The sequence below is a fragment of the Macrobrachium nipponense genome, chromosome 1 (genome assembly GCF_015104395.2).
Source record: "Macrobrachium nipponense isolate FS-2020 chromosome 1, ASM1510439v2, whole genome shotgun sequence".
NCBI classification, from domain to species: Eukaryota; Metazoa; Arthropoda; class Malacostraca; order Decapoda; family Palaemonidae; genus Macrobrachium; species Macrobrachium nipponense.
Window position 1 is genome coordinate 156,926,172 of NC_087200.1, and position 19,154 is coordinate 156,945,325.

General features: G+C 36.9%; 1 protein-coding gene across 2 annotated transcripts in view; it reads left to right on the plus strand.

The window, feature by feature from the left end:
• LOC135219778 (endonuclease/exonuclease/phosphatase family domain-containing protein 1-like) overlaps nt 1-18,812 on the plus strand; it is a gene marked incomplete at its 5' end in the record, with an annotated part of 134,150 nt that extends 115,338 nt beyond the window's left edge. Inside the window, 2 exon segments of one of the 2 annotated variants that reach the window (XM_064256829.1) lie at nt 12,258-12,413; nt 15,768-18,812. In XM_064256829.1, coding sequence (XP_064112899.1) covers nt 12,258-12,413; nt 15,768-15,775 — 164 coding nt within the window. 2 annotated transcript variants of the gene reach the window in all.
• Nucleotides 18,813-19,154: the final 342 nt, after the last annotated feature.

Consider the following 19,154-nt stretch of genomic DNA (forward strand, 5'->3'; position numbering starts at 1 on the left):
GAGCCAAATCGAAAGAGAGATGTCTGGAGGACCTTCACAAGACGTTGACCCTGGCAAGTTCTCTGGGACTATTAGTGAACTTCGGGAAATTGCAGTTAATCCCCAGCCAAGATCGGATCTATCTGGGGAATTCGGATGGTTTCTCCGGATTTTCGTGCGTATCCATCTCCAGAAAGGATAACCCATTGTTCAGAGAAGGTCGCAGCCTTTCTAGAGAAAGATGTATGCACAGCGAGGGAGTGGATGAGTCTGTTGGGGATGCTCTCCTCGCTGGAGCAATTAGTTTCTCTAGGAAGGTTGCACCTGAGACCGCTACAGTTCTTTTTGAATCGAAACTGGAACCGCAGATCTCAAGATCTAGAATTCCGCTTCAAGATCTCGAACAAGATAAAGAAGGATCTCCTCTGGTGGGCAGACCCTCTTCGCTTCGCGGAAGGTATTTCCCTACACATGCCGAACCCCAACCTAGTGTTATTTGCAGACGCGTCGGACACGGGTTGGGGAGCGACGCTAGGTTCAAGAGAAGTGTCAGGCACCTGGGAGGGGGAACAGATGTCCTGGCACATCAACAAAAAGGAGTTGATGGCGGTTTGCCTAGCACTAAAAGCCTTCGAGCCCCTCGTCCAGAAGGCAGCGGTTCAGATCAACTCGGACAACACCACAGCCCTGGCTTACATCAGGAAGCACAGGAAGCAGGGGGGGACCCACTCCTTCTCCCTGTACGAAACAGCAAGAATGATTCTTCTGTGGTCGGAGGAAAGGAGGATAAGACTCCTCACCAGATTCGTACAGGGAGAAAGAAATGTCAGAGCCGACCTTCTGAGCAGGAAAAACCAGGTCCTTCCCTCAGAGTGGACTCTTCACTCGGACGTATGCCAGGAGCTGTGGAGGACGTGGGGCAGACCTCATTTGGATCTATTCGCGACCTCCAAGAACGCGAGGATCAACCTTTACTGCTCCCCGATCTCAGACCCGAGAGCAGTAGCGATAGATGCATTTCTGCTGGACTGGAAGAACCTAGACCTTTATGCATTCCCTCCTTTCAAGATTCTGGGAGAGACGCTAAGGAAATTTGCAGCATCGGAGGGAGCAAGGATGACCTTGATAGCTCCGTTCTGGCCCGCCCAAGACTGGTTCACAGAGGTACTGGAATGGTTAGTAGACATTCCAAGATCCCTGCCACTAAGGAATCAGCAGCTTTCCTCCTCCAGTACCTCTGTGACCCAAATAGCAGACTTCCTCCTTTTCCTGAGGGAAAGATGCGGTCTGGCGGTCTCAACTATAAAGGGTTACAGGAGCATGCTATCTTCAGTGTTCAGGCACAGGGGATTGAACGTCTCGGAAGATAAAGATCTCCATGACTTGATAAGATCTTTCGAGACTACTAAGAAAGTCTCTATTTTGACCCCAAGCTGGAACCTCGATGTGGTCTTGCTTTTCCTGAGGTCCTCGAGATTTGAACCACCTCAATCAGCCTCATTTAGAGACTTGACGATGAAGACATTGTTTCTCATGGCGTTGGCTTCGGCTAAGAGAGTTAGTGAGTTGCAAGCCTTAGAAGGAAGTGTAGGATTCAAGGGAGACTCCGTGATTTGTTCCTTTCTTCCTTCTTTCTTAGCCAAGAACGAAAACCCCTCCTCGCCTTGGCCCAGGAGTTTTGAGATAAAAGGCTTATCCTCTCTGGTCGGAGTAGAAGCAGAAAGGACTCTTTGCCCTATAAGAAGCCTTAAGTTTTATCTCCAGAGAAAGAAAAAGCTTAGGGGCAACATGGACAACCTCTGGTGTTCTGTAAGAGATCCCAGTAGGCCTTTGTCAAAAAATGCTCTGGCATTCTTTATTAGGAACCTAATAAAGGAAGCTTAGGCGGCATGCAACCAAGACCATTATAAGCTTCTGAAAGTCAAGGCGCATAAAGTGAGGGCCATCGCTACGTCGTTGGCTTTCAAGAAGAATATGTCGCTGCAGAATCTCATGAAAGCGACTTTTTGGAGGTGCGACTCGGTCTTCGCCAACCACTACCTGAGAGACGTGAGAATTACGTATGAGAAGTGCTTTGGGTTAGGCCCGTACGTATCGGCGGATTCAGTGCTGGGGCAGGGAGCTGAAGCATATCCTTTTTAAAATGTTCCCATTTGGTAATTGTCTTGTGTTTTTTATGGTTGTATGAAAGAGGATGCAGGTAGGCATCTCTTTCAATCGTATTACAGTAGTACCTCGAGATACAAAAGGCTCAACTTACGAAAAATCCAAGTTACGAAAGCCATTGCGAAAAATTTTACTGCTCTACATACGAAAAGTTTTCAAGATACGAAAGGTTTCTGAAAGTCCGAGATTCGCCCCATAACAATTTTGAAACTCGTGCCGCACGCTGCCATCTTAGTTATAGTAGACTCGCCACCATCCTCCTGCTCTCCCATTGGTTCCAGATGCTAGCCAAGCCATGAGATCCTTCTCTCTGATTGGACAGCATCCCTCCCATCATGCATCTTCTATACATACGTGTTGGCGTCCCTTAGCTCGGCCACTCCGCACCCGAAACTTTACCGTACGCAATCGGCATTCGTTCGCTCCAACGATTTCGTTTAGTAACGTAAATTCGTTAGTGATTTCGTTGCAGTACATATTATCGTGTTGTGCGAAGACTGTATTATTACGTATTTGTGTAACTTTACGTAAATTAACGTAGTCATGGGTCCCAAGAAAGTTGAAATCACGGAAAGAAGCGCATGCTCTCTTTGGAGACAAAGATGGAGATCATAAAGAAGTACGATTGAGTGTGATCGCAAAGGAATACGGTCGTAATCCGTCGACAATAGGCACCATCCTTAAACAGAAGGATGCCATCTAAGCAACTACACCGTCGAAGGGCATCACTATTTTGTCCAGCAAGAGGAGCCATGTGCACGACGAGATGGAACAGCTGCTCCTCATCTGGATAAAAGACAAAGAAATCGCTGGCGATACAGTAACGGAGACGGCAATCGCTCACAAGGCCAGTGCTATTTTCGGCGATTTGATTGTGCAGGCGGAAGACGAGGGAGGGGAAGGGACTTCAACACCAACCCCAGAGTTCAAGGCTTCGCATGGCTGGTTCGAGAAATTCCGTAAACAGACTGGCATCCATTCGGTGGTGCGTCATGGGGAGGCTGCCAGCTCGGACACGAAAGCGGCCGAAGCCTTTAAAAAGACGTTCGACGAGATGATGACCAAGGAAGGCTACAGTTCTCAACAAGTCTTCAACTGTGATGAGACTGGCCTTTTTTGGGAAAAAATGCCTTTTGGACATACATCACGGAGGAAGAGAAGAAGCTACCCGGGCATAAGCCTATGAAAGACAGGGTTACGCTCGCACTTTGTTCGAACGCCAGAGGGGATTGCAAGGTGAAGCCCCTACTGGTGTATCACTCTGAGACTCCTCGAGCCTTCAAGGCCCACTAAGTGTTGAAGGAGAAGCTTCCAGTGATGTGGAGGGCTAATGCAAAAGCCTGGGTAACGAGGCTTTTGTTCACGGAGTGGGTAAATCTGTGTTTCGGCCCGACTGTGAAGAGTTTTTGCAAGAGAAGCGCCTCCCCCTGAAATGTCTGCTGGTGTTGGACAATGCCCCTCCCCACCCTCCGCCTCGAGGAAGATATCCTAGCGGAGTATTCCTTCGTTAAGATTCTTTTTCTTCCGTCCAACACCACCCCTCTCCTCCAGCCCATGGACCAGCAAGTGATCGCGAACTTTAAGAAGCTGTACACGAAACATCTTTTCAAGAGATGTTTCGACATCGCCGATACCACAAACCTCACCTTGCGTCAATTTTGGAAGGAGCATTTTGACATCGTCATTTGCATCCGACTCATTGACCTAGCTTGGCAGGAGGTTTCGAGGCGAACCTCGAATTCCTCGTGGAGGAAACTCTGGCCTGATGCCGTATCCGTCAGAGACTTCGAGGGATTCGACGTGGGCGAAGCTGGTGCTGCAGAGTCAGAAACAGTTGACGATCCCAAAACTGTTTTTGCAACCAGATCTTGACGAGATCGTTGCACTCGGCAAGTCCATGGGGCTGGTCGTCGACGAGGACGACATCAACGACCTTCTCGAGGAGCACCAAGAGGAGCTTACGACGGATGACCTGAAGGAGTTGGAGGCCATGCAACATAACGTCGTTCAAGAGGAGTTCTCTAGCAGCAACGAGGAAGAGGAGGAGGAGCCTATGACAACGGCAGAAATTAAGGATATTCTAGGCGCTTTTCATAAAGTGCAATCGTTTATCGAAAAAAAAAGACACCCCAAAAAGGCTCACACATGTCGTATGCTTGCGCAGTTCGATGATGTTTGCCTGAGTCGTTTCAGGAACATTGTGAAAAGTAGGCAGAAGCAATCTTCCTTGGATCGTTATTTTTTAAAGAGGCCTTCAGCATTAGCAGGAGTAAGCAAAAAGGGGAAGAACCAAGTGATAAAAACAGAAAGTTGAAAGCAAAAAGGAAGAACCAAGTGATGAAAACAGAACGTTTAAAGCGGTGATGAAGTTGAAATTCTGTTAAAAAAAAAAAAAAAAAAAAAAAAAAAAAAAAAAAAAAAAAAAAAAAAAAAAAAAAAAAAAAAAAAAAAAAAAAAAAAAAGCCTAAGTAAAAGTAAAAAAAAAGTTAAAAATAAAAAAAAGAACAATTTTTTTTTTACGTAATTTCTAGATTTTTGTAAGTTAAGTGTTACAGTTTTGTTAAGGTGTTTCGTAAATTTTAGTTTTATAGTTTTCCTTAAATTTTTTATGTGTTTTCGTAAAGTTAAGTGTACATACGTACGTACGTTATCTGCCGTTTGTCCTCCTCCTCCTCCTCTGCCGCCACTATCGGAGATAGCCTCACTCGAAAGGTAAGCTTCCACATTTTGCGTTACAGTAATAATATTTCTTGTACACTAATATACACTTTATTTACAGGTTTTGTATTTTTATTCTTAATTTAGGTATTGAATGGTCCAAATTGTTGTAGTATTTCATTGTTTATAGGTCAATTTAGCTTTATTATGAAATTTAATGTGGTGATTTTGGAGGGCTTGGAACGGATTAGCCATTTTACATGTAAAATGTGTTCCAAGATACAAAAAACTCATTATACGAAGGCCGCCTCGGAACGGATTAATTTCGTATCTCGAGGTACCACTGTACTAACATTTAGTATTTTGGTTAGGTGATCTGAGTTGTGCTTGAGCTCCTTGCATTGGTAGTGGACAGGTTCTGTCATTTAAGTGGGCGGATCCCTTTGACAAGACCCTAACTGGATTCTACCAAGTAAGCGGAGTCAGTTCCCATTGGTAGACCCAAAGAGTTTTTCAGCTGTAGGTCACGCCCTCGCTGTAACTCTTCAGGCAACGCAGACTAATAGACAGTAACTATGAAGTCTTCTGCCTAAAACAGGTAAGAACCAAGGTTTTTATATCCTATAACTTGTTGTCTCCCCTTTCTTTGTACTTGAGTGTCTCTTTCCCTACACCAAGGGTGTCAATCAGCTAAGTATATATCTGACAGGAAAGTTCATGTACAAAAATGATATTGTTAGTATACAATAAAGTTTTGTACATACTTACCTGGCAGATATATACGATTGATGGCCCTCCCAGCCTCCCCTCAGGAACAGGTGGAAGAGAAAATCTGACAAGAAAGTGGGATTGGTTCTTACACCCGCCACCCAGCGGCGGGTAAGGTAGATCACCTGACCTACCTGTCGCGTGTGTCGCAAGTTTTGAATTCTGTCGTGATGTCAGAGACGTAAGCTAAGTATATATCTGCCAGGTAAGTATGTACAAAACTTTATTGCATACTAACAATATCATTTTATTACATGACTCATTTTTTATAAACACTTCTCTGGCCTTGTGCATTGCATTAAGTGTGTCCCTTACCATACTCTCTTCCATCCCTTTCTCTCTGCTTGCAAGACTTGAACTCTCTTCTCCCATTAGATTAGGCAGGGAAGGGTTTTTTCCAAATACTAAATGGTTAGGAGAGAAACCTCCATTTTTCATTAAGCAGTTCCTAGCACTCACTGCCCATTTCAATGCTATGGACGAATCTTAATTCCTCATCTTCCATCATCTTTCTTACACTTCTTTGATCATGCCTATGGTCTTTTCACATAATCCATTGCTCCATGGAGATTCTGATGCTGTGGCTAATACTTTAATATTTCATCTTTCTGCCATCCTCCTTACTTTTTTATTTTGAAATTCACCCCCATTGTCTGACAGTATTTTTGAAGGCGGTCCAAATATAGCAAACCAACCTTCAAAAAGTGTCTATTATAGTTTCTGGTTTCATATCATTTATCCAAAAAGTCTGACAATACGACATAGCCATATCCACCATTACCAAGAACTTTCTCTCTTTTTATCTCCCACATCCATTGCTACAACTTCATTAAACGTTTTACCCCAAGAAAATCATACTACTGGTGTAGCTGGATTTCTTTTGTATCTTTTACATACCTCACAATTTCCAATCAGGTCTGTTAGTAACTTTTTTATTTCCCCATTTTCTTTCTCTATCAACCCATCACTCCATTGTGCTTCCTCTGTTAGCTTCCATATTTTATCTCCACTTCTGTGACCAAACTGTAAATGTAACTTCTTCATTGTGCTCTTAATTTCCATCAGACTCTTTCCCTTCCAACCCTCCAGTAATAATTCTTCTACCTTCCACCTCCTTATTAGTACTCTTAAATGACCCTGTTTGTCTTTTTTTTACTTTACCTTCTTTCTCCCTTCTACTTCCATTATTACACCATTTTCTTTCAAATTTATGGTCATACCCATTTTGCTCATGGTTTGTTGCTTGCCTATTAGCCATGATATATCACCCTGCAGAATTTCTGTCTTCAAATAAAACTTCTTCTTTAATTAACCCTTTAACGCCGATTGGACGTATTAAACGTCTACATAAATTGTCTGTTGGGTGCTGATTGGACGTATGGTACGTCGATAAAAAAAGTTTTTTTAAAAATTCGCGGAAAAATACTTATAGGCCTACCAGGCAAAAACATTTGAATCATGCGCCTTGGGGGATGCTGGGAGCTCACGGATCAAGGCGTTGTTTTGTTTACAGTCGTTATGCAGGCGCGCAAGCGAGAATTTCTTTCTTATCGCCCTAAAAAGTATCAGTGACACATCTCGGAAATTATTTCGTCACTTTGACATAATTTTTGCACCATTTTAAATTAGCCGTTACATGGAGTATTATATATGAGAATGTGCGCAATTTCATGTAAAATACAAAAAAAATACTCATGATTGCAGCTATTATCAGTTTTGAAATATTTTCATATAAATAACGATAAGTGCCAAAATTTCAACCTTCGGTCAACTTTGACTCTACCGAAATGGTCAAAAAACGCAATTGTAAGCTAAAACTCTTATATTCTAGTAATATTCAATCATTACCTTTTATTTTGCAACAAATTGGAAGTCTCTAGCACAATATTTTGATATATGGTGAATTTATGAAAAAAAAAAAACATTTTCCCTACGTCCGCGTGGTAACTCTTCCGAAAAAAATCAGACATTTTTTCATCTGATTGTCGTAATGTTTTCACCATTTTAAATTAGCCGTTACATAAAGTTTTATATATGAAAATGTGTGCAATTTCATGTAGAATACAATTAAAAATAATTGAAGGTTGTAGCTTTTCTCATTTTCGAAATATTTGCATATAAATCACGATAAATAGAAAAAAAAACACATTTGACTCTACCGAAATGGTCAAAAAACACAATTGTAAGCTGAAACTCTTACAGTCTAGTAATATTCAGTCATTTATCTTCATTTTGAAACAAATTTGAAGTCTCTAGCACAATATTTAGATTTATGGTGAATTAAAAAAAAAAACTTTCCTTCCCTCCGCGTGCGGATTCTCCGCCGCAAATCTCCGAAATGCGTACGTCGCATTCTCGTAATATTTGCTCCATTTCATATTAGGTGTTTCATTGAGTTTTATATATGAAAATGTGCACAATTTCATGTAGAATACAACAAAAATAATTGAAGGTTGTAGGTTTTCTTATTTTAGAAATATTTGCATATAAAAAAAATATATAAAAAAATTCGACATTTGGTCAACTTTAACTCGTCAGAAATGGTTGAAAACTGTAATTGTAAGCTAAAACTCTTACAGTATAGTAATATTCAATCATTTATCTTTATTTTGAAACAAATTGGAAGTCTCTAAAACAATATTTTGATTTATGGTGAATTTTTGAAAAAAAAAAAAATTTACGTCCACTCGTTACGAATTCATGCATCATTTTGTGATAATATTTTCTCGTGTTACTTTGATCGTTTTACAGTACCAAAATGATCGCAATTTTGTGTGCAATATAACTAAAAAAAATTAACTCGTTAGCTTTAACTGGTTTGCTCACAGCGCGATTTGAATACAATTATATACGAAATTTTGTTTTTGCGCCATCATATATATCGCATTATTTATGTATGATAATGATATTTTTTTCATTTCTGATGGTGCATACTAAACCTCAGGCAATGACAAAAAAACGAGCCAATAATGAACTCTTAATCTTGAAAACTAAGTGCTCTGCAATTTTTGAAAAAAATATTTTTTCCGCTTCGGTGCCCTCTCCGAGACCCCCTCGGCATACAGGAGACGATTTTTATTATACCCCTTCGGCGTTAAAGGGTTAATATCACTGGTATTTCCATTACTCTTTTTGACGTATGGGATGTCTCACCAAAATTAAACACTTAGTGACACTGTCCTAGTATCCTTCATTCTCATCAAGTCTTCCTGACTCAAATCCATGACAATGCATGCTAGTCCCAATTCCCCGTAAACTGTCTATTTACACCATTTCTAAAATTGCATTAACCACTTCCCACGATTTTTCCTCTATTTTATTAACTTATACATAAACTACTTCTTCTGGCCCAGTTTCTGTTTTCTGCTTATTTTCTTCTTGTTTTGTTTCAGTTTTCTTCCTATTAAGAAAATTCCGAGGACAATCCCTAGCCCAGTGCAATCCTGAGCTGCATATTGCACATAATGTTACTTTCCCTTCTTTGTTTATAGGATTTCTTCCCCCCTACCTCTGTTCCATCTTCCCTGCTATCTCTGGTTTTCCCTCTCTCTCCCAGAACTCACATTGTCTTCTGACCCCCACCATTCCCGTTCCTCGTTATCCCCTAATCTCTCAAATAGTCTTTTCATTATGTGTGACACTGTTTCGTACTCTAACTTTCGTTGACCACAAGCTGCTAATACCATTTTTTTTAATTTTCTGTGATATTTGCTTGTTTCAATACATGAAAACCCTTTACTTCTTCAAGCATGCTTGTCTCCATTGCTCTGTCACACTCGGATTCTAACTTTTCGCACCTAATTAAAAGTCCCTCATCTTTTCACCCAATTCTCTTCCTATTTGAAAATAATTTTTCATTCTACTGTAATTCTCCATTAGCATGTCTTTTAGATAGGCTTCATCTAGCTTGGATAGGATTATCATTGGACCGTCTGTACCATTAAGTTCATCTCTATCTAATCCATCCGCTAGTTCTTGGGCTTTCCCTTTTAAGCTCATTCTTATCTATATCGCTGGGTATTTTGCATCTTCTCCAAACAACAATAGCCAATCTTCGACTTGACCTCTCCTTCCTTTGCACTCTTCTTGTACCTCGCTAAATCTCAGACATTTGTTTCTCCATCTAAATTCCCTTTGTTCACTGTCTGATCCAACCATCTTTGATCAACCACGCTCTGCTACCAGTTTGAATATTTTCCTTGCCTAATCTTTCCTTTTAAACACAAATGTGCAATCTACCCACCTGTTCACTTCTCCTGTCTCAGTCTACTCCAGCTTCAACCTCTGAACACTACCACAACAAGACTTACAACCCAAAAACTCCTATCTGACAGAGCTCTCTCCTACCAGCCAAACAACCCACACATGTGTCTCCTCCTCCTCTGTTATTGATTACACTCACTAGATGCCGCCGCCATCTTGTCTTCTATGACGTCATAACACAACTTAAATATATCAATAAACACCTTATGAAATCTATATGCTGCCCATACATAGGACATCCGCCATATTTCGTTAATGCAGAAAATAACAATAATAATAAAAATGGTATAACTGACTAAACTGATATACTATAATATATAATTGTGGTTTGCCAATAACCGGGGATTGACACTGATAACCGGAAGTCAAACTTACTGGCACTGAAAATCCAGTTATTTTCATTGCTAGACAAGTGCCATAAAACCAGATCGCGATAAGTGAGGCCACCGGTAACTGGGGACAGCCTGCATATCTATAATTACAAGAAGGGAAAATTATTTTTTAGTGAAACAATTTTTTTTTTATTAGCCATATTTTCAAGAAGTTTGAAAATATTTTTTCAACTGCAAAGATTATGAACTTAGAGGTCAAAAGTATCATTATTTCCCCACCTGGATTTTTTCTGTATTAGCTTTATAGTAAGTGGTAAAAATTTAAAGCAAATCTCTAATTATAAGGTAGAATGTAGCACTTTCTGTATATTGGGGCCTTACGGAATTGGCCCACCATTTAAAACCCTTACAGTCCAAATGACAAACTTGACTTCTTTGGTGTCATGTATCTCTGAGACTTCACCACCATCATTCCTGGCGAAGAATGAGAAGGACCTGTTGAAGAGGAAATCCTTTATTCTTTTGTGAGAACTCATTATTACAGATAAAACACTGCGCCCACTATAGTCGCTGAAGATTCACCTAGATGTCACAGTCCTTCCCAGATGGTTATTTTTTACACCCTACCACTAATTGTCAGGATTGAGTGGTTATCCTGCATCACATCCCATCATTGTTAGGCATATCTCCCTAGGGTCATAAAGTTAAAGGGAAATCTTGAATAAAAGAGGAGAGGTGATCTGTTACCTGACTTGAGCAGTTCTGATCTGTTTAGTTATGATTCCCTTCTCAGAAGCTTGGCCTTTTATAGCTGCATTGAAGATAAAACAGTTTTGATACTATAAAATAAAATTAAAAGTTTTGATGTGTAGGAAAATATAATCTATTTTTGGTAGCATTTATGGGTCCTTTAATATCACTCATTTTCCATGATAAAATGGTATGGTACTTTGTTGAATGTTTTCTTTCTCAGACCTGCCAAGTAGTGGTGGCTGACTTGTGTACATCTGTCACTTCTGTGAAAGAATGATAAATAGTAATCCATCAGATAGTCACAGTGGCTGGGTATAAAGCCTTCTTGCCTTGAGTCCTTTGATATTCCATCACTATGCCAACAGTTAGTTATTTCTAGCCTAGACCAATATGAGGAAAGAATTCTTGATGTTTGTTGTTCTTTGTTTTTTTTTTTCTTGTGATAACATGGGAGGTTTGTAGTGTTTTGCCCTCACCTCATTCTTTATCAAGTGGTTTGTTTACTTGTTAAGTATTTTCCACAAGTCCACAAGCGTTGTTACTTCCAGATCAATTCTGTTCAATGCACATTATTTGTGCTTACCCAGTATTAAGTTTTGTATTTTTAAGTGATTTTTATAGTTCCCATTAAGTGTGATAGTATTCATGGAAATATGTATTGTTCCTCAATATTGCTTAAGCGTAATTTTGTGGGCAAGAACTGTAACCTGTGTTGTTCTTTATGTTTTCTTTTTCACTGGTGCTTTATATTTTAGGAAAGCTTACTGTGCTTGCTAATTATTTTTTCTGGGGTTAAATCTTCAGGTGAATTGGAGATTTATTTCTGTTTTGCACATTACCATGTTGATTTCCATAACAGTAGCAAATGTGATCCTTACTTCAGTTCTCACCAAGTGGCATTATTGTCTCTTGGCTTTTACTCTTTTGAATATAATTTCATGATAAACTCATGATTTCCACTATTTCTTAGTCACCCTTTTTGTTATGTTTCTTTCTTACTTAACCATCCATACACTTTCATAGTTTTGTTTATTTTGTATACTGTATTCAAAAAGTATTAGTGACCTTTAGCCACTAATGTAATGTAATGTTCATATTAATTCAGGAGCAAAGCATGCTAATGGTGTAGTGATTTTTAAATTCACTTGAAACTTCTCTTCATTTGCACAAAATCAGTCATGTTTCCTTTTTCTGCAGTTTCGTTTTGGTCTGTCCTTTGACATCAAAAGTTTAAAGGCTTTTCAAAGACTGGAGTATGTTCTCCAGAAAATATCTAAAAGAAATAGATACTACATAAAGAAAAGGAATTAGCTTAGTTTTTCCTCCTTTCTCCAACAGGTAACTGGGGTGTTATCAGACAGGGATTGACTCACCTTGCTATTCCCCGTGGTTGGGGCTGGGGTGGATATGTTAGTGACCACTGTCCTGTCTACTGTGATATATACTCCTGCAGAGACATTGACCCTGAACAGGCTGGAACTGCACAGCTTAATGGTAACATTGGTGACCTGACACTAAGAGATGAGTAATCTTGTGTTTTCACCTTTTACTGTTGTGATAATTTCTTTGTTTTATAGCTGTTGATTTACTTACATACTGTAGCTGTTGACTTGTTTGAAGATTTGTAAGCTGCCATTTATCCATGGGAGATATAATTTTTTTATTAACAGCAGTTGCCTTAAAGAGAATAATTGAAGTATGTGATCGTTTAGAACTCTTATTGCTGTAGTATTGGTTGAATAGATGTATAGCTTTTTTTGTGATAAACTCAGGGTTTACACAGTCTGACCTGTTTGCAATTACTTATTACAACTGCGATAATTATCAGATCCACTGTGATATGGCATTGCCTATATTAGGTAGCTCACTAAGTTTTTCACCAATGTGTTCCAATTTTGTTTAGTACTTGGGAAAGTTACTGACCTCCCATTTAGCTTAGAAAAGGTCTGGGTAACTAAAAAAAAATTGAAGTTGATGGGTGTAGCAGTGTCGAGGTGATTATAATTTTTTTTATTTGTCCAACAAATGTTTACGATGGGAAAAATGAACGTATTAAGTAACAAATATTGCAGGATTGTAAAGGGAAACCAGGTGAATTTATTTCCATTTAGTTTAGCATAGCTCAGTATTTCTACCTTGGTACAAAACTGTGTTGTATTTAACCCATTTTCTAATAACATTTGTGTATGTAAGAAGTATTAGTAGTAGTACAGTATTTGATATGACTGCAGGATAAATAATTTTGTGACCGTGATCCCATGGGTTTTTAGGTGAAAATATTATATAACCAGAAATAAGTGAACATAGTGGTCTTACTGAAGAGGTTTGAAATTGTTCTAGTTCAGGAGTGAATAATATACATGTTTAACAGCTTATATTGTAAAACTTAGTGACTGTAGGTTGTAAGAATGAAGTATGACTAAGTAACGACTTCTGGGTTGTGATTAATATTTTAAGAAATTACTGACTATGTTTTAGAAGTGTATTGTTTCCTATAGTAATTAGAAGCTATAGAACTAATTGCATTTTAACATTTTGAGGTATTTGGGCTTGTAAAGTCCTTCAGGTGAGAATGAATTAATTTAGTACATTCAAATACTCTACAGTATAAGTAAATAGCAAATTATATATGTAGATTTCAGGGATGCAGGAAGTTAACACATTTGCCTTCATTTGAGGTAAAGATGTATAAGATTCTCAGTCTATGTAAAACCCATGGAGGATTCTTTATGCTGTGGTGTAAGGCAAGACTGAAGACTTTAATACAAATAAGATGTAGTGGAACATTCTTTATACAAATATTGAATGCAAGCTGTTTTTATGAATACAGATTTGGAGAGAAAGAAATAAAGTGCAAAAGTCTCAGTACAACAGAGCATCAGTCAATTTTTAAGTTCTAGTGTCTAGTTTTCATATTTCAGATATTTGTAATATAAGACTGTCACTAGATATATGATAGCTCCAAAGTTTGCACATTTTACAGCTAATGTAGTGCATTTGTAACTTGATAAATCAAGTTTAGGTGCTAAAGAAGTTAAATATTGAAAGGTTGAGAATTAATGTTGAAGTGGAAATCTGGCTGTAGATATGACATGTTATTCCTTTTTACAAAGAAAGTGTTTTTAATAGCTTAATAGAACTGATCGACATTACCAACTATTTTCTGAACATCAGAACATTTTATTTTCTGGTAAAATACTCTGGGAGTTGAGCCTATCTCATTTAAAGTAAATGCATGCACAAGCTGTTTTATTGGCTCCATTTTGATTTTGATCTTTTAAATGTAAGGATATGGGATTGGAGGTTGAGGTAATATTATATATATAATGCATTGCATGTCACAAATACATTATTTATTACTTGCAAGAAACTGTATTTCTCAGGCCAGAGCTATCATTAAGTTGCTTGTTGATTTCACATGGAGGTGATAGTGTCCATGCTGTGTTACAAAGAAAAAAAAGATGTGGTATTGTATTGTAAACTGCATGTCTAGTAATAATAGAATGTATTGGAACTGGTAATTTTTAAGCATTCATTAATATTTATCTGATAACTTACTGATGTATTATGAGACTTAACAGATTTTATAGTTTCTTCTTCTATATAAATAACTTCTCTCTCTCTCTCTCTCTCCTTCATCGAAGCTTCTCTCTCTCCTCTCCTTCTGTCTCTCTCTCGCCTCTCTCTTCTCTCTCTTCTCAAAATGCATTCTAGCTTTTTAAAGAATTAGTTGGGGTAAGCATGAAATTTTATAGCTAATATATTTAATGATAGTGTCATAAAGTTGTGTAAAAAATCTGATTGTATAGTGTCATAAAGTTGTGTACTCTTGATTGTATTTAATACAAGGTTGTATGTATAAAAAATTGTATAAAAGCTATGTATGTAAGTAGTTGGTAGATATATTTAAGATTGTAATTATAATAGTACTCTTTTGTTCTTTTTATTTGTTGTTATTGAATATACTCTTGAAGTATTTATTTACAGTGTTTTAGGTTTCTATCATAATTTAAGAGGAAAAAAAAAGTTTTCATTATAGCTAGTCAGAATTATACTATTCTTTATGGCTGACAGTGCAAGAAATTCACATATGACATAGTAGTTTAAGATTGTCTTTTAATTGATCTACAAAACAGTAATGTGTACCATTTTTGTGATTAGGATGTGGATTTAGTTCAGGCATATTTTAATTTAAAGGTGAATAATTCTGCACCTTTTAACATAATGTTTTTCTATGTAGATAATTTTCCTTTGCTTTTCCTTTGTAGCAGTTACTATTGTTGTACTAATTTGCATGCTTATTTATGTTGTATATTGTTTTACCGACACTAATGGGTATAGTGAATCGAAGCGTAAAATTAGGTGATATTTCTTATTGTCTATAATAGTGTCCATGACAGTACTGTATAGGTTAGTAAAGACCAGGGAGAAAGAAAGGTAAAATTTTAGATTGAAGTTGATAGATCTCATATTTTACTTTTCATCTATAGTGCAACCACAACTTCGTGATTTCATCTATAGTGCAACCACAGCCTTGTGATTTCTCTTGTTTTTCAAATAAGTGTACTTACATGTTTATAATTGCTTAATTTGGTTATTCTTTGTTCATATGTACTGAAATACTAAGATTACTGCCTTGTACTTAAATTCTGCTGAAAATATTATTATGTGATGTCAGACAGATAGATTAGTATTTTGTTTGTCACTCATCATTGAACACTTTTCTTAACATGGTATTTCACGAAAAGCTTATTTCAACCACTGATGCTTCTTCCTTTTTTTCAATACGAATGTCATTTGGAACTGAGGAGGTATAAAATTTCTATTTTGCCTCCTGCCTCCTTTCAGTTTGCTAGGAAGAAAGAACAACTCTTCAACACTTTGCTTGTTAGAGAGGGAAAGAGACATCAAACTGAAATATAAATTACTTTTTGAGTACTGCTCTCAAATTTTAAAGAGAATTTTGGCCTTGATATAAGAAGAAAAAACTCCTTATTGTAGATTCCTGCAAAAAAAAGAAAGAAAAAAATAAAGTTCATTTCAGTCTGCTTCTGGAGAATTACATGCAGATATTCAGTGTAGATCTAGTATACCTTTTTATATATAACCTTTTTAATGACACCATTTTAATATATATAATTTTTATTTTGTCTATTACAATATATAACACTGAACTTCAGTCCTCATACCTTTGTTTAGAAGTAGTGACAGCTTTTGATCATTCAGGTATGTAATATGATAGCCATTGTTCACATGAAAATCTATAAAAGAAATTAAATGTCCATAAAAATGGTATAAAGTACAACACAAGAAGATAACATTATTATTAACTAAAAAAAAACTCCCCTTCGGTAAACATATATGAAAATATATTAATTCCGAGGTAGAGCGAATTGGATATTAACCCTTAAACGCCGATTGGACGTATTAAACGTTGACGAAAATTGTCTGTTGGGTGCCGAATTGACGTATGAAACGTTGACGCAAAAAAGTTTTTTTTAAAAATTCGTGGAAAAATAGTTATAGGCCTACTTGGTGAAAACTTTTCAATCACGCACCTTGAGGGATGCTGGGAGTTCACGGATCCAGCTGTTGTTTTGTTTACAATCATTACCTAGGCGCGCAAGCGCGAATTTCTTTCTTCTCGCAATAAAAAGCATCAGCGACACATCTCAGAAATTATTTCGTCACTTTGACATAATTTTTGCACCATTTTATATTAGCCATTACATAGAGTTTTATATATGAAAATGTGCACAATTTCATGTAGGATACAACAAAAAACAACCCATGGTTGTAGCTTTAATAAGTTTTGAAATATTTTCATATTAATAACGATAGGTGCCAAAATTTCAACCTTTGGTCAACTATGGTCGAAAAATGCAATTGTAAGCTAAAACTTTTATATTCTCGTAATATTCAATCATTTACCTTCATTTTGCAACAAATTGGAAATCTCTAGCACAATATTTCAATTTATGGTGAATTTATGAAAAAAACTTATTCCTTACGTCCGCACGGTAACACTTCCGAAAAAATCAGAAATTTTTTCGTCCGATTGTCGTAATGTTTGCACCGTTTTATATTAGCCGTTACATAAAGTTTTATATATGAAAATGTGCGCAATTGTATGAAGAATACAACAAAAAACAACCCATGGTTGTAGCTTTTATCAGTTTTGAAATATTTTCATATAAATAACGATAAGTGCCAAAATTTCAACCTGTAAACTTTGACTCTACCTAAATGGTAAAAAACCGCAATTGTAAGCTAAAACTCTTACATTCTAGTAATACTCAATCATTTACCTTCATTTTGCAACAAATTGAAAGTCTCTTGCACAATATTTCAATTTATGGTGAATTTTAGAAAAAAAACTTTTTCCTACGTCCGCGCGGTAACTGCCGAAAAAATCAGAAATTTTTTCATCCGATGTTGTAATGTTTGCACCGTTTTATATTAGCCGTTACATAAAGTTTTATATATGAAAATGTGTGCAATTTCATGTTGAATACAACAAAAAATAACCCATGGTTGTAGCTTTTATCGTTTTTGAAATATTTTCATATAAATAACGATGTGCCAAATTATCAACCTTCGGTCAACTTTGACTCGACCGAAATGGTTGAAAAATGCAATTGTAAGCTAAAACTGTTACATTCTAGTAATATTCAATCATTTACCTTTATTTTGCAACAAACGGGAAGTCTCTAGCACAATATTTTTATATATGGTGAATTTATGAAAAAAACTTTCCTTACGTCCATGCAGTAACTTCCGAAAAAATCATAAATTTTTTCGTCCGATTGTCGTGATTTTTGCACCATTTTATATTAGCTGTTACATAGTTTCATATATGAAAATGTGCGCAATTTCATGTAAAATATAACTAAAAACAACCCATGGTTGTAGCTTTTATAGTTTTGAAATATTTTCATATAAATAACGATAAATAGAAACAATTTGACCTTCGGTCAACTTTAACTCGACCGAAATGGTCAAAAACTGCAATTGTAAGCTACAACACTTACAGTCTAGTAATATTCAATCAATTACCTTCATTTTGCAACAAACGGGAAGTCTCTAGCACAATATTTTGATTTATGGTGAATTTTTGAAAACATTTTCTGATCGCGCATTATGAATTCATGCATCATATTGTGATAATATTCTCTCTGTGTTGCTTTGATCGTTTTACAATTTGTTATAAACCAAAATCATCACATTTTAGTGTACAATGCAACAAAAAAATAATTAACTCATTAGCTTTTAACCGTTTTGCTCACATCGCGATTTGTATACAATTATATATGAAATTTTTTTTGCGCTCTTATATTCCAATATTTATATATATAATGATTTTTTTTCATTTCTGATGGTTGCATACTAAACTTCAGGCAATGACAAAAAAAGGAGCCAAAAATGGACTCTAAATCTTGAAAATTAAGTGTGCTGTGATTTTTTAAAAAAAACTTTATTCCGCTTCGGCACTCACTTGCGAACGCCACTGGCATATGGGGAGACACTTTCGGAAATACCGGCTCGGCGTTTAAGGGTTAAAGGACATGTGTAGCTTAATGCATGTGTATGAATCACAGTGATGTGATAAAAATTCATATATACAGTGAACCCCCTGTATTCATGGGGGATGTGTACCAGACCCCCCTCCTATGAATAGTTAAAACCTGCTAGAAAAGAGAGAACCTGCAAGAAGAGAGAGCGAGAGAGTTTTATCCTTGTATAAAAGAGTGAAAGCGAAAGATTATTGTATTTCTTTAAAATACTATCACATATGAATTTTGTAATTACAGTTGTTATTATTATTATTATTATTATTGTATTATTGTTATTATTTGAAAATATTAATAAACATATGCATACATGTACCATAAAAATTCTCTCATCTCAGTAAAAGACGAAAAGAGAAGGAGGAGAGAGACGAGAGAGAGAAAGAGAAGAGAAGAGAGAGAGAGAGAGAGAGAGAGTTACAAGGATTAGGAAGTCTCAAAGACTTAATAATATATCCAAGGAGACAACGTGTGCTCACTTATTTCTAGGAGCAGGTTTTATTGTTCATTCACAGTGTCTTATTGATTTTATCTAGTTTTCTTTTCCACACTTTGCTGTTTACAACTTCTGGTGGCAATTTATTCCACGTGTCACATATCTTGTATGTAAAGAAGTTACCACAGTGGGATGTGCTGAAACTCTTCAGTTCTAGTTTCCATCCATTAT